The sequence below is a fragment of the Pleurodeles waltl genome, chromosome 8 (assembly GCF_031143425.1).
Source record: "Pleurodeles waltl isolate 20211129_DDA chromosome 8, aPleWal1.hap1.20221129, whole genome shotgun sequence".
In the NCBI taxonomy this organism is placed as follows: Eukaryota; Metazoa; Chordata; class Amphibia; order Caudata; family Salamandridae; genus Pleurodeles; species Pleurodeles waltl.
The window spans coordinates 652988198-653005416 of NC_090447.1; the positions used below are offsets into that span (position 1 = coordinate 652988198).

General features: G+C 41.3%; 1 protein-coding gene across 2 annotated transcripts in view; it reads right to left on the reverse strand.

Annotated features, from left to right (window-relative positions):
• TMEM45A (transmembrane protein 45A) overlaps positions 1–17219 on the reverse strand; it is a 374423-nt gene that overhangs the window by 160097 nt on the left and 197107 nt on the right. For both annotated transcript variants that reach the window (XM_069203157.1, XM_069203155.1), the window contains exon 4: positions 6087–6271. In XM_069203157.1, coding sequence (XP_069059258.1) covers positions 6087–6271 — 185 coding nt within the window. The remainder of the gene's footprint in view (positions 1–6086; positions 6272–17219) is intronic.

The window sequence follows — 17219 nt, forward strand, 5'->3', positions numbered from 1 at the left end:
TTGATTTGAGTGGAGTTGAGTGGTGTAGATTGGAGTGGGTAATGTAGATTGGGATAGACTGAAGTGGAGTGGGGTAGACTGGATAAGAGTGCAGTTTATTGAGGTAGACTGGAGTGAAGTGGGGTAGGCTGGGGTAAAATGGAGAGGGGTGAGGTAGATTGGAGTGGGTAGGGTCAGGTAGCCTGGAGTGGATAGAGTGGGTGGATTGGCATGGACTGGGGTAGATTGGTTTAGGTGGATTGGCGTGGACTGGGGCCGATTGGTGTAGATTGCTGTAGACTGGGGTGGAGTGCAGTAGAGTGGGATGGAATCAGGTAGACTGAAGTGGAGAGGGGTAGTAAATGTAAATGTAAAAATCTGAAGTGGGGTACAGTGGATTGGGTTATATTGGAGTACAGTGGAGGGGATACAGTGGAGTGGGGAGATTGGGGTAAAGTGGAGAGGAGTGTGGTAGATTGAAGTGGGGTAGCTTGAGTGGGGTGGGGTAGATTAGGCTGGGGTGGAGTGTGGTGTGGTTTACTGGAGTGGAGTATGGCGACTGAGTGGAGTGATATAGATTGGAGTGGGGTAGGTTGGTGTGGAGTGGGGTAGATTGGGGAAGATTGGAGTTGGGTTGAGTAGATTGGAGTGGAGTGTGGTAGACTTGAGTGGCGAGGGATAGATTAGGGTAGACTGTAGTGGTGTGCAGTGCGCTGGATTGGGGTACATTGGGGTGACTGAAGTGAAATGGGCTAGGCTGACGTTGAGTGGGGTGGGATACATGGTGTCAGTTGGAGGGGCATAGAGGAGAGTGGTATGGCAGAAGCTGGTGTGGAGAGGAGTGGTGTGGGGTGTCACAAAGTATCTTAGAGTGGAGGGGAGTAGAGTGGGGTGGTATGTCGCAGAGTAGAGCAGCTTGTTGAGGAGTGGAGTGTCCCAGAATGGAGTGACATGGTGTAGAGAGAAGGGGCATAGGAGCATTTTAGAGTTGAGTGGCATAGTGCGAAGTATGCATTGGGTAATAGCACACTGCACTGCAGACGACACGTTTTCATTTGAAGTGATCACTACATTTGCACAGAGATACAGTTTCACTGTACACAAATGATAATGTGATGAAATGTCATCACCTAGTGTACTAATGTGTTCTGAACGTATTCAAATATTTGTTTCCATCACACTTCAGAATTAGAAGCAGTAAACTTAATTTGTACTTTCCTAGTTCTGATATATTCAGAAATGTCAGCATAGTTCATATTTCTTGTTTGCTAGTAAAAAGCATTTCATTTCACAGGAAGATTGTCACATACATTCCCTCACTTTGAAGTCAGAGAAAGAAAAGTAAGCATTAACCTCCCTCAGAAGATAGAGCCTCACATTTGACCTCTGTCATTGAATGCACAGCAAATGTGACAAGATAACAGCATGATTTAAAGGCCTGTTTACAAAAAATGAGGACTAGGAAGGATACAGCAAACAGGTGTTGCTCCACCAACGGACAAAGTCAAGCTCGACATCCTAAAACAAATAAAGCCTGCAAATAGAAAGCTAGCAAATGTGAGTTACAAACTAAAAAGCCAATGGTCAGCAATGGGCGGCCTAGGGAAGCTTCCAGAATGGTCCTAAGAATTTGTTAGCAAACCAGACAGCTGTGCTGTCTCATGGGCTTTGACCTAATAAAAAGCAAAAAAAAGCTAGGAAAGGCCAAGCCAGAGGTGGAGGAAGGAGCGTCACAATTGCTGGGGCAGGTATTTGAGGGGGGAAGCAGCAAACTTAGGAGAGTGCAAGAAAACACATGTACTCACAAGGTGTGCTGAAAGAAAAAGAAAAAAATAGTTCTCAGAATGTGAGCAGTGGAAGGATACAAGTCATCCAATTAAAAATATGGTAAAGAAGCTATACTTCAGGGGAGGGACAAACACAAAAAGAGGAAGGAACGCCAGTAAGTAAGACACAAGCAAAAGAGACAAGAAAGCCAACCAATGTTAAGCAGTGGGCGGGCCCACAGTCCATCGTAAGTATTGGTATTGTCCAACAGAGGCTTTCAACAAAAGACAGCTAAATGCTGTTGGTAAAAGATCTAAAAAGACCAACCATACGGTGCATTTTGTGCCATGATGCAATGTACTGCAAAAGTCTCTTGATTTGGGCAATATTTTTCAATCTCATTTCTCTTATGTTTTCCACATGACTTTAATAAAAGACATAAAATGGTCTATGCACAGGACACAATTTAGGCTCAGAAACTTAGAGTTTTAGGTTTCTCTCTATTTGTAGTACATGAAGAAAAAGAACCCAAATATCTACGGATGTTAAACTTTCTAAAGAACACCTATCCTATAGTTTTATGAAAGCACTTACCCAGTAAAGTTTCATATTTAAATGTACACACCCCTTTAGGAAAACGAGGTGGAATCAAAACTATTAATTTACTATGCACAGCACAGTTAATATTTATACATTAAATATCCATGGTAATATTGACTGTAGTAATGTTTTTGTATACTGCGGTTTTGTTTCACGTTAATGGACTAAATCGCCTGCCAACATGTAAAGTACAGAACATGAGATGATGATCCCATATTTGCATTATGCAAAATGTTTTAAAATATTTTCTAATGTGTATCTCAACTGCCCTCAGACGTGTCATCATCCTTTAGGCATACGTATGCAAATAACAATATTGTACTTCAGCTGTCGCATTTCACCTTCTTCGTTATGCTGAACAAAATCCTGTTTTGTGCTTGTAAAATAACAGTACCATGGTTGAAGTAATTCATTTTTGCACAACATTAACATCCTTAGTTACTTATGCCTCGAAGCCACGTGCCCTATAAATATATGAATGTGTTCAAAATGTCTCTACACAGGAAAGAAAGCAACTGTTTTATCAAGGCCATGGCTTTCTATTTTTTGTACCAACATTTATAATGAAGCATCTTTTTTCCTGTGGTGGCTAGTGTGAACTTCTAGTGATTTCTTTGAATTCCAGAAGCCAGTAGTAGATAAATATGTTGCCTAATTTTATTCTGATTCATGAAAAGTGAGCACATGTGTAGAAGAATGCTTAAGATGAGTTATTGCTCTTTACTAATGTCATAAAGTAATTTGTGATATAAAGAAGTATACTAATGGTTCTAGAAACTGAAGTTGAAGGGACATGATGACTACTATATAAAACCTAATAAGCATTGGCAAGTTCTATTGGCTTTGCCAATGTGTTTTAGCCATGCTGATCACCAGCGTGGCTGCTGTTCAGCATGGCTAAAAGTTAGTGGCATAGAGGAGAGAGGCGTGGAGTGTTGTGGAGTTGAATGGCGAAGAGTTGAGAAGAGTGTTGTAGAGTGTAGTGGCAGAGAGTGTTGTGTATTGGAATGGCATATCGTGGAGTCATGTAGAGTGGCATAGAGCAGAATGGATTGGTGTAGAGTGCACTGGCATAGAGTGTTGTAGAGTATAGTGGCACAGAGTGCAGTGGCATTGAATTCACTGGCGTACAATGCAGCATTGTAGAAAGTAGTGGTGTAGATTAGAGTGTTACATAATAGAGTAGAGTGGTGCAGAGTAGAGTAGAGAGGCATAGAGTGCAGTGGCATAGAGAAGAGTGACGTACAGTGGTGCAGAATAGAGTGGCGTACAGTTGAGTGATGCAGATGGAAGAGGTGCAGAGTAGAGTTGAGGCATAGAGTGCAGAGTACAGTTGAGTGCCAGAGAGTGCAATGGCATTGTTGAGTGGTGCAGAATAGAGTAGCATAAACAGGTGCAGATTAGAGAAGTGTGGCATAGAGTGCAGTGGCATAAAGTGGAGTAATGCAGAATAGAGTTACGTTGAGTTCAGTGGCAGAGAGTGCAGTGTTGCAGAGTAGAGTTTCAGAGTGCAGCCGTGTAGAGTGATGTAGAGTAGAGTATGGTAGAGAGCAGTGGCATAGAGTACAGTGATGCAGATTAGAGTGCATTGATGAAGAGTGTATTGGTTAAGAGTAGAGTGGCGTAGAGTGCAGTGGCATCGAGTGGAGTGGTGCAGTGGAGTAGAGTGGTGTAAGAGTGCAGTGGTGTAGAGCAGATTGTTTCAGAGTAGAGTGAAGTGGCGTAGAGTGGAGTGGTGCAGGGTAGACTGCAGTTGCATGGAGTGGCATAGAGTGTAATGGTGTAAAGAGGTGTAGATTGCAGTGACAGAGTGCAGAGGTGTGGAGTAGTTTAGAGTGGCATACAGTGGGTTGGGGTAGAGTGCTTGAGTATAGAGTTGAGAGGTACAGAGTAAAGTGCATTGGTGTAGAGTGTTTTGGCTTAGAGTGCAGTGGCATAGAGTGCAGTGTTGCAGAGTTGAGTGGAGTACAGAGGCGTAGAGTGGAGTTGTGCATAGTAAACTGGAGTGGTGTAGAGTGCAGTGGTGAAGAGTGCAATGTTATAGAGTAGAGTGGCGAACAGTGCATTGGCATATAGTAGAGTGATACAGGGTAGAGCAGAGAGGCATAGCGTAAAGTGGCGTAGAGTGCAGTAGCATAGAGTGGAGTGGTGCAGAGTGCAATGGCGTGGAGTGGAGTGGTGCAGTATAGAGTGGAGTGGCGTAGAGTGGAGTATTCATGGTGGGGTAACACACTGCTATTTCAGACAACACAATTTCAATTGAGCCCTCCATTACATTTGCACAGACATACAGTTGTACTAATAAAACTATACAGTGTACAAACAAAAATGTGTGGAAACTGCATCACGTAGTTTAATGATTTGTTTTGATCATATTAAAGTATTTGTTTCCAACACACTTCAGAAATAACAAAAAATGTGCTTCATTTGAGGGTTCATACTTCTGATATATTCTGAAATACTTACATTTCATTTAAATGTGGTTGTTTATTGGGAAAAAAACTCTTTCCTACCGCCAGTATCCAACAAAATTGTCACATAAATCCTCTCACTTTGAAGTCAGAGAAATAAAAGTAAACAAATGCCCTTGGAAGACTGCACCTGACATTTGACCTTGGTCTTTGAATGCACAACAAATGTGACAAGATGAGAACAAGATTTAAAGGCCTGTTAACAGAAAGCATGTTCATGGTGAATACAGAAAATACAGTTTAGGCAATGGGAGGGACAAACTGAACATGGAGAGCCTAAAGTTAAATAAAGCAAGCCAATGGAAAGCCAGAAATTGTGACTTACAAACCACAAAGCCAATGGTAATCAACGGCAGAATGCATTCCTAGGCTAACTTTCTTAAAGTCCCCAAGATGTCTTTAGCAAGTAGGCTGCAGTTGCAGTTATGGTGGGCTACACAATCATTATGCCTTGCTAAGCACTGCTTGTTACCTCACACACAACTACAGAGGTGATGTTATGCTAGTCTGTATTTGTATAGCAGCATTTGCTTATTACTTGGCCACATGGTGCTTTTTGCAGATTTCAATCTGTGATGTTTTTTCCCTGCTGACTTCTCCATAGAGGGATCATTCCCAAGCATGTTTGCAGGGGGTGAGTGGCTTTGAGGGTGTGATTTATTCATATGGCGGTATCATGTAGAGTGGGTAGTCCAAGCTTCCAACCTAAAATGTGTTTATACAAAGTGTGTAGGGGGTTGAGTCTGTGTGGTTGTTTGCAATGGGGTTAAGTCCATGTCACCTATTGTATGCTTGATGCTAGGTTGGTCCTGATGGATCTCTTGCAAGTGGCACAGGTATTGTTCTTCTCTAATGACTATGTGCTGAGAGGCCTTGCTAGAGAGGTTTGGTGCAGTGTTCTAGCCTGGGATGATGAGTTCCTGATGTTCATAATATTGTCTATGAGAGTCAAATGTTGTTCTGAGGTCCAAAATGTCAGCAAGAAGAACATTATGTCCACTTTCGGGAAATCAACAAACATGTAATTCTCCAGTATCGTCTGTGAGGTCATATGGTCAGGACTAGTCCTGTAGGGAGGCTTTATGGCTGTGCAGTATACCATGTCTGAGGAGTTTCTGTTGTTTTTTGGATTTGCGTTATAACCATAATGTACTTTAACTGTCGTTTTTTCAATAAAAATACGAATGTAGTCGTAATCCTGCAATATCAAATACTGAAGGACATAACAGCAAGCCAGACCCTAATAAACAAGTGAAAACGTTCACATACCTGCCAGAACCAGCTTCCTTGAAGAATACAGAGACTTGACCGGAAGAGCTCAAGAACTATATTACCACGGAAAAATACTTCAAGGGATAGGCAAAGCGCTCCACCAAACACGGCTACTAGTAGCAGAATATGTACATGAACATCCAGCATTGCTCTTCCATGGACATGGTAATAAAAGAGGAAACCTAGTAGAAAAAGCGTTGATCAGTTTCTGAAAATCTTAAAACAGTCCAATTTCTCATTTTTACAGATGGCCACTATGGCCTCAGTTACGATTTGCCTGGAGTGGTAACCCTACGAGGATACTGGTCTGGCCAGTTCCAAATGTCCTGAAGTTACCAGATCCTACATTTGTACAGCTGGAAACAACATACCCAGTTGTATCACAAGAGGCACACCCCAGCACTGCCCACACCCTGCAGCACTATGAGAAGCAAGTAACGCTCCCTCAAAAGAGGCCACAGCATCTCCACCCCAAGATACTGTACCTTACCTCCTTGCAACACCATGTGACCCACACAAGTCCCCACACATATTTACCACCCGCACAAAGTAGGTGGTAAATATTAGCATTAAAATCCACAAATCAGGGAAAACCTGCACAACAGTACTCAATAAATCAAGGTCTGACAGGTTATTCCCCATTTTGGGAAGTTCAAGTTGCAATCCCATTAACAGACGCCGGACGGATTCATAAATTCCAGCCCTAGTATTTCCCTATGGAGTTATACTATATATGCATATTAGGGCCTGCACCATTCCACAGATTCTTTATTGTGTTAATATCCCAGATGAAATGTGGGACAAGGAAACTTGCAAAGCACTACCTCTCCAGCATCACCAGATGAGACCAGATGGGACCACATTCTACGGGCATAATTGTCCATTTTCTATTACGGTGACACACTATTTTAATGGAGGATCCCGGCGTCTTTGCACACTTAGTACGCCACCGCGTTTGCTGTTACTGCCGGGTAAGCTTGGTTTTCATTTACATTTAAAACAATGTGGAAAAGGGTTATGTTTCTTTTAGTTTTCTAATACAGTACACAGACACATATTGGACTGAGAATCCCGGCGTCTTTCAGACTCAGGACGCCAGTTGTGTTCCTTGGTACTGCCGGTTAAGCTTGGTTTTCACCTATATTTGTACTTTTGTTTTCAGACATGCAGCATTTGTTTCACCTAAGATAGGCTTACGTTATCTTCATCAACCAATTATTTATGAGATAACTAATAATTGGCAGGATTTCCCTCCGTCAGGGGAATGCAAGATGAAGCTTCATTTGTTGGTGGGGCCACCTTTTTGACACTTCCCTTTGTTCTGGTGCCTAAATAGGTATTTTATTTATTTAATATGTTGACTCCTAGAATTTACTGGATGCATAACTAAATAAGTCAACTCACCTTTTTTCTTTGGGAGCTTTGTCACTTTAACTTTGACTCCAGGTTTCCTGATGGGACTCTGGGTGTCATGTTCCCCTGTTTTGAACTTATGTCGTTTCTTGCCTTTTACTTACCTGACTTGTGCAGTTACCTCCATTATTGGTTATATTTCTACTTTGCTTACACAGGGTTTATGTTGGTTTCTTCTACTTTGACGTGGCCTTTTCCCTTTTCTTCTTTTTTGGGAATTGGCTTATCATGGTCTTTTGACTTCTACAGATTACATTTGATACTAATATATGGGCATCGACTGGTTTCCCACAATTGGAAAGTATTACTTATTATTACTAAGGTGGGTACCTTGGTGCACATACTCTCTGATTTGGGCCCTTTTTTACGCTTATGACATCATAATGCCCAGAGTTGTTTCATTTATCCTGTTTAGATACTTGGCTACTATTACCTCAGGCATGATGATGCTCACATAACATCAGCATTTCTTGCCGTAACAAGATACCGGAACATTGAGCACATCAATTTGTATATGCACTATTTGGGCTTTAAGGCTGATGTGGTTTATAATTTTACCGCTACCATCCTTTTCTGTTTTCTGGTTATTGCATCCATCTAATCTAGTGCTTAATAGATGTACATTCATGTTGATTCACCACCTTTTGTTTAACATGTTGCATTCACATAGGGTGGCATGGGTGATGCTATTTTGATGTGGCTTAGACTTGGTTTTCCTTTTCTCTTTCTAATTGCATTTTATGCTGGTCTTGTCTTTTTCTAGCACATCTAGTTTCATGGGTGGGCTATATTTTTGCCTTTTTTCCATCTGTCGTTGACTAACCATCAGCCCGAATACTTTAAGAAAATGTTTAACACTTTGTATATACTTCTAGACCTTTGCTATCATCCTCTGTATTGTGTGTATAATGTTTTGCTACGTCCACATTTGTACATTTTTAAAGCCTTGAGAAAGTCATGATTGTGACAAAACACTTGTTGGCTGTGGAACTATATTTATCATTCATCTTGTCAAATTGATGTCTCTATTACCTATAAAAGGATCTTACTCCAACTGGACTTATCTGGATTACTACATGAATATGGACTGTTTAGAAATGCTGTGGTATCTCTAGGATCATATTCATGGTGTCACCTCTGTGGGGCACTAGTATATGCTTTTGGGTAGTAAAACATAATATTACTGTCCAGGACTATGCAACCGTACTATTTGATTGATTCTGACATTTGTGACAGTTTACACTATTGGAGACCTTCAAGGAGGTGCACCCAATGATACACCTACTACCCATTGTTTGTATGTTTATTGTTTGTGGTGAAGTGCACTCTTTCTCCTTTACACTGTGGGACAACAAATTTAATAAACCTTGTGCTAACAATTTGTAACATGGCGCTTTTTGAGGACGACAGAGTCAAACTGGCAGCTGAACTTTTTTCTATGAAAACAATGGTCTCTCAGGACAGAAACCCTGCACAAGAAGGGCTTAAACAGAAATGTATTTGACTACATTTATTGGACTTGAACAACTTAAGAAACAAGAACTTTTCAAGTGGTGGGATGCCACCACGCCTAAAAGGTACTTGGAACTTAACCAGATTCTCCATGGACTCTGGGTTATTATATTTTCATCATTTGATGACCTTGATGCTGACCTTTTAGGGGAATTGGAAGATCTGATCCTTCCATCTTCTTTTTGAATAATAAATATTCTTATCAAACAAGCTGAGAGAAAAGGAGCAACACTATTACAAGAGATTTCAAAATTAGAAAACTAATCATTAGTCTTAACTTACTAGAGGCTACGGAGGAAAAACTACGAGAATTTGAAAGAAATTCTTGGTGCAAATTAGATATACATAAAAGAAATTCAAGAAACTTAGAAGAGATGATAATGATTACTGTAACAGTAGGGAGTTCACATTTGCTCGCAAATACGATGACATTAATTTATTAGGACAATTCCACAGAGGCCAAAAAGGTGGGATTATGACTCCCGCCTCGTCCAGTGCAACAGATGTCTCCAGCATCTTTAGTGTAGGAAGTGAAGTACTGGACAGAGCTCCAGGGACTTATGATATGACAACTTGGGGAACATCTTCCTCTTTTTTAGAGGAATTGGAAAGATTCAGATGGGGACAAAGACTGAGTTACAACAAACCAAATGCAAATATCAAAAGAAAAGGAGAGGTAGGATGGGAAAGCATAACAAACACAGGAGAAAGGGTGGTTACCAGATCCGTGTCCTGCAGTCAAAGAAACTGAGGACAGCCTCCAACACCCTTCATAATGTATCAGATACTGTTATTGATGATGTGCAAATCATTAATCTTTCAATCATGCAACTTACAGATGAACAAATAAAGGTGCTTCACATGGGGTTAGGCTTCTGTCCTACTTCATCTCCAGAGTCAGCCCTGCTACATGTTGGCTTATATACATTTGTGAGATGTTTGAAGCTCACAAAACACTCTGAAAAACAACCTATGCATACCACTCTACCTACACCTTCTGAGACTGCTTGCACTAAAACTATCAGGGACATCCAGGACATTACGTTCTTGATGTCCCTAGAACATGCAGATTTACCACCATTATCTATAGAGGATGTACTAATTCATCTGAACATTACTCCTAATTTATGATTGATAAGTAGCCTCAGACGAAAATCTGTTTTTATCCCTCCATTACCAGTTGACAATCACATTGATGTATTTTACAAGGCCGTCACCCATGACTTCTCTAACTTAGAGGACAAACAGATTCCCAGAATCAACAAAATGAAAACAAATTTTAGGATTAGGGAGTTTAAAGCCCTGAAAGATCTTAGTAATAGCACTGATATAGTCATCCAGGAGGCTGATAAGGGAGGTAATGTGGTGGTTATGAACCGCTCAGACTATATCACTAAGGTAAACAGACAATTAGCTGATAGTCAGGCTTATGTTAGACTTCCCACCAATCCTCTTAGTTCTATCAATAGTATTATCAACGAGAAATTGACGCATTGGAGGGATTTATACATAATTTCAGATTTAGAATATAGGTACATGTTAAATACAACACCACGTGCACCATGCATTTACATCTGACCTAAAATACACAAACCAGGCCAATTTCCACCAGGGAGGCCTATCATTTCAAGTATAGGTTCACCAACGGAACATATTTTAGAATTAATTCACATACATTACAGCCCTTAGTATGGAATTTGCCTCCTGACATCCGTGACACTAAAGACTTATTGTGCCAGCTGGAGGTCGTTGAATGGACAACTGACTGCAGTTTTGTTACACTTGATGTCAATTCTCTGTATACTTGCATTCCATTCCAGATGGGTATGTCTGTTCTGGCTTCCACTCTTTCTTTCAGAGACGCTATGGGCCATATTTATACTCCGTTTGCGCCGAAATTGCGTCGTTTTTTTTGACGCAATTTCGACGCAAAACTAACGCCAACTAACGCCATATTTATACTATGGCGTTAGAGGCGAATAGCGCCAAAGTTCCCGGAATGTGCGTCATTTTTTAGCGTGAACCCCTTCCTTGCGTTAATGATATGCAAGGGAGGCGTTCCCGTCTAAAAAATGACTCCCAGGCCTTTACGTGGTATTTATACTCCCGGGCAAAAGAGACGCCCGGGAGTTGGCGTGGCAAAAAACGGCGCATTTGCGCCACTTTTTAACGCCTGCTCAGGGCAGGCGTTAAGGGGCCTGTGGGCTCAAAATGAGCCCACAGGTGCCCTCCCATGCCCCCAGGGACCCCCCCTGCCACCCTTGCCCACCCCAGGAGGACCCCCAAGGATGGAGGGACCCACCCCAGGGACATTCAGGTAAGTTCAGGTAAGTTTTATTTTTTATTTTTTATATTTTATTTTTGTGGCATAGGGGGGCCTGATTTGTGCCCCCCTACATGCCACTATGCCCAATGACCATGCCCAGGGGACAGAAGTCCCCTGGGCATGGCCATTGGGCAAGGGGGCATGACTCCTATCTTTACAATGATAGGAGTCATGTTGATGGGGGATGGGCGTCGTTAAAAAATGGCGCAAGTCGGGTTAAGACGATTTTTTCGACGTAACCTGACTTGCCCCATTTTAAGACGCCCATGCGCCATCTTCCCCCTACGCCGGCGCTGTCTGGTCTACGTGGTTTCTTCCCACGCAAACCAGGCAGCGCCGGTCTGATTGCGCCGTCTAACGCCATTCCATAAATACGGCGCCCGCATGGCGCTTCAGAATGGCGTTAGACGGCGCAAAACTTTTTGACGCTAAACTGCGTTAGCGCAGTTTAGCGTCAAAAAGTATAAATATGGGCCTATATTCTTTGAACGTATGGAGATTCTCATTGACCTTACTAGGTTGGTCTTAGAGAATAATATACTTTTACATAATGGAAAATGGTATAAACAGATACAGGGTGTAGCCATGGGAGCCACATTTTCACCTTCATATGCAAATCTATACCTGGGTCATTTTGAAAAACACCATTTGTGTTCATCCTGCCCCCATGAATTAGCAGATACATTGACATCTCCATCATCTAGACAGGGGGCTTAATGAAATTTGAGCGTCTGTTTAATCATCTTAATGATAACGAATACAATATACATTTTACCCAACATGTAAATTCGAAACAAATTGAGTTTCTTTATCTTGTCCTGTATAATGAGGGTTCCAAAATCATGTCCAGACTCTATAGGAAGTCTACAGCGTGCAATTCTGTTTTGCATGCTCACTGTGCACATCCTACTACTCAGATCAATGCTATCCCATTACGGGAAATGACTAGAATATGTTGCAACTGCACTGACGACCTAATTTTTGCTCAGGAGTTGGCTGTATTGGAACGTTTCCATCATAGGGGATATACTAACCTCATTCTAGCCAAAGCCAGAAACAGGATCATTAATACCTCATGGGAATCTTTGCTGACCCACAACACTGGTAGACAGTACAAAGATAGGTGTATGACAGTAATTACGAGATTCAAATGCACAGAGTTCTGCTATATATTGTATTCTTAAACGTCACTGGCACTTCCTCTTACTAGTCAAAATCTAGCATAAATTTGTTAATGATAAACCCCAAATCACTTACAGCCATGAGATGACTCTAAGAAACAGGCTTGATCCCAGTTATATTGGTTCCACTGCACGTGATCAGACCACCAATTGTGTATCCCCCCAACCTGAAGGGTTTTACAAATGCACATGTTGTAATGTTTGTTAATTTGCTATGTATAAGACAATTGAGTTTTCATACAATTCTGAAAATTGTGTTTCGTATACAACCGTTCATTAATTGTAACAGCAAATTTACAGTATACTGTATTGTATGTAAGTGTGGCTTGATCTATGTGGGGAGAACTATCCATCCTTTGAAAGAACGCATTCAGGAACATGTCAGCCCTATAAAAAATTATTATTATAACTACCGCTTGGCAACCCATTACAGCTCTGAGCATGTGAGGTCAGAAGTGATCGGTATTGGGTTCCACGGGCTCACACGCGTTACTAATAATGTGAGAGGAGGAGACATAATTACAAAACTTAGGAAATAGGAGGCTAAATGGATTGTTAAACAGAGTGCGGTGGACAAAGGTCTTAGCACTGACAGGGAGTTACATGTTTTTCTGTGACTTTATTATATACGCTTTGTCTAATATATCTATGAAAAGAAAGCTGATCCAAAATCATTTCTGCTATTATTGACTGTACGTCTACTTTGATATGTTAGGAATTGCCTGCCTATGAGCCAGAATATTAACCATTACAACAAACAGATTTTAAAATGCCCCTTCTTATCTTACTTGACTCAGTGTTATATGTTGGTCTTATTCTTTAATTTGGTGGTGGTTCTTGTTCCTTTAATTTCTCTTTACACACTTATTATATTTGTAATCGAATGTTTCCTCGAGTTTTGTATGACGTTTGACTTTTCACACCATCTTGTGTAAAGGTGACTGCTTATGACATTGGACACATCCACAACTAATCACTCACAGATAGCTTACTGTGCACTATTCTACTACAAACATGGCTGCCATTCAGACTGTAGTTTCTGTTTTATTTCGTGAACCATTCAAGAGGTCAAATCATAACTGATTTCTCCTGGCTGATTTTAATCTCAGGTCACATTTCCTGAAATCCTATTGTCGGATCTTATATACAATTTGATATTTTCAGTTCTTTGAAATAATATTCACTTATTTCAATTCCCGACATATGTTAAGATGGCCGCTACAGTTATGGAATACTTTTGTCTTAATTATAATTGGTTTGTTTCAATTATAGTGTTTCTTAGACTTATCTGACGGATGATCTTGGCATTTTTATTATATCTTAGGGCATCAGATGGAAATGGTTTTGGAAAATTTAGGACAGGTTTCTGTTTGGAACACCGCTGAGTCTCTATAGGTGAAAATGGCCACCACATTTACATGGGACCACATTCTACAGGCATAATTGTCAATTTTCTATTATGGTGACAATTACACTATTTGAACAGAGAATTCCGCCGTCTTTGCACACTTAGGGCACCACTGTGTTTGCTCTTACTTCTGGGTAAGCTTGGTTTTCATTTACATTTAAAACACTGGGGACGAGGCATGCTTCTTTTAATTTTCTATTATGGTACACAGACATATATTGGACTGAGGAGCCTGGCGTCTTTCAGACTCAGGACGCCACTTGTGTCCCTTGGAACTGCCGGTTAAGCTTGGTTTTCATCTATATTTGTACTTTTGTGTCCAGACGTGCAGCATTTGTTTCGGCTAAGCTAGGCTTACGGTATCTTCATGAACCAATTATTTCTGAGATAACCTAATAATCGTCTGGTTTTCCCTCCGTCACGCAAAGCAAGATGAAGCTTCATTTGTTGGTGGGGCCACCATTTCTCCACCTCTCTTTATTCGGGTGCCTAAATAGATATTTTAATTATTTAATACGTTGACTTTGAACATTTCCTAGAATGTATTGGATACACAGCTAAATAAGTCACCTCACCTTTTTTCTTGGGTAGGTTTGTTACTTTAACTTTGACTCCAGATTTCCTGATGGGACTCCGGGTGTCATTTTCCCCTTTTTTGAACTTATGTCATTTCTTGACTTGTGCAGTTACCGCCATTTTTAAAAAAAAAATTTTTAGTCCTCATATGTAACCAAAGACAGACAAGAGAAGCCACATCACATCCTGGCCTTGGTCATCACCCTGTCGGTCCACCAAAGCTCAGGGAGTGAGCGGCCCTCCCATCAGCCTTGGGGTAGGGCAGAACCAGTCCACCCCATCCCCCTAGCTGTTAGCTCTTAAAACGTAATCATTGGACTCTTACCGAAACCAAGACTCAAGTGTTAGATCGAGTTGTGTCTAATTAATTCACACTGGCCTGATGCCTGAAAGAGATGGTTCTATAAAAAACAAGAAAGGGTTCCCACATTCTAAGCCACTCATCCGAGCCATTACTAGAATCTAAATCAGAGATTCTCTTAACTGACAGCAGCCAATCCCTGTGAGTGGGGGGAGACTAGAGATCCACTTAATACATATTTCCCACCGGGCTATCAGAACAAAATAAAAAAAGAGATGCATGAGGGATCTCTCCAATCTATCATGCAAACTCCTCTCGGCGGTCTCATATAGCCCAAATACAACCATTGGAAGAGTTATCTCACTACGCCTGCTTATAATGGACAAGATCGACTTACCCACTTGTTCCCAAAAGATATGGATCCCCGGGCACTGCCTCCCCCTCTAGATCACACTTCGGGCAATTACTTTTTCTTTGAAAACCTATTCTACCAAGCCTTTTGGGGGTCTAGTAAGCCCAATATATAGTGAACAAGTGGGTCTGCCGCGGAGGGGCAGATTTAACCACAGACCAAAGAATCTTCATAGAGGTCCGCCAGAAATAAGGAGGATCTAGTGCAGGAAAAACCAGATCCCATCCCTCTGTAGAGGGTGGACAAGATGCATTTTCAGCTTGTATAAGTGCCCACTACCACTTTGAAACCTCTTTTTTTTAACCTCTGTGGACTGGTAATTTCCCTCTCCCAACCCGTAGAACACCCGGCCTCAGGTTCTCCTTGCAGCCAACCTTTAATTTGCATGTATTTGAACCTAGACAATTTAGCAATTTTGCTTCGAATAGGGATTCCCAAGAACTAACAGAGCCCCCACTGACTAGCTGTCCCCACTGAACACTTCCTCCCTCTATCAATGGCTTAGCTAGTACATCCTGGAGACATATCAGGGTACCGGGAGAATTCCAGATTGGGGCCAGTTTACTGTAATATGGGATGCCCAGTCTCCTTCTTACTGCATATCAGATGCTACAGGCATTATAGAGAATTTTTTATCTAACTTTTTTGTAATTACTGGGGTGGCCAAATTTATAAAGAAACCTTGTACCCTGGCCCCAGAAGCACCTTGTCAGAGCCTGAAGTTGAGAGGATAGATGATCCTTGGAGTGAAGTGATCTAACATTTTTCAGCTGGAATGCCTAGTAGTAAAGCTGAAAATCTGGAAGTGCAATACCCCCATCCAGCTTTTTCTTTCTCAATTTTTTCCATGCTATTCTGGGGTTTTTATAGGACCAGATAAAGCTGACTAATACCCCATGCAGTGCCTTAGCCATACAGTTTTAAAAGATAAGGGGATAGCATTAAAAATAAATGTTAATTTTTTGCAGTACCACCATCTTTATTAGATTTTTTCTACCTAAAATAGAGAGACGTAAGTGTGACCATTGGAGGAATAACTTCTTTGTTTCCCTAAAATGATGCACGAAGTTCACTTGGGCCATCTCTGCCAGGTTCTTGACCACTTTATCCCCTAAATATTGAATTTCATCTTTCTCTAATGGGTTATCCTGAGGGCCATTCAAGGTCATTGCTTCCGAATTTATCTGTATTGATTAAATAACCTGAGATTTCTCCAAAGCTAGCAATAATTTTCAAAAGTGCTGGAAGAGCACATTGGGCGTTCTACGTGTATATCAAAAGATCATCTGCATATAAGGCTTCCTTCAGGACCCACTTGTGGTGCTGAAAAGGTATAATTCTCTGATCTGCCCTGATTCTCCTAGCCAGAGGTTCAATATAAAGGTTAAAGAGAAGAGGGAGAGAGGGCAGCCCTGTCGTGTCCCCGTTCAATCTTAAAATGTGAGGATAAGATGCCGTTAACCAGAACCCGAGCTGAAGGAGCCTTGTAAATAGCTTTAATTGCGTTAAGAAAGTTATCACCCAAGTTGTTGCGGTCCATTACTGCCTGCAGGAAGAGCCAGGTCACTCTATCAAAAGCCTTAGTAGCGTCAATTGTTGATATGGTTAGAGGCATGTTAAAAGTAGTTGCAATGTTGATTGCGGCAACTAGATAGCGGGTCAGGTCCCCTAGTTGTTCTCATGAAGCCTTTCTGATTGATGTGCAATAAATCACTTATCACATAATCCAACCTCCTGGCAAGTATTTGTGAGAAGATTTTATAATCATTATTAAGCAGTGAGATAGGTCTGTAGGACTCACATCTTCTAGCATCATTCCGGGGCCTTAGTATTAAGGTTATAATAGCTTCATTCCAGGAGGATGGGACCAGAGAGGAATCTATAAGATTCAAATTCATTAACTGGGTCAGAAGTGGTGCGAGCTCATCTCTCAGGAGTTTATATACTTCGGCAGGTATTCCATCTGGACCAAGAGCCTTCCCATTTTTCAAGCCGGTGATA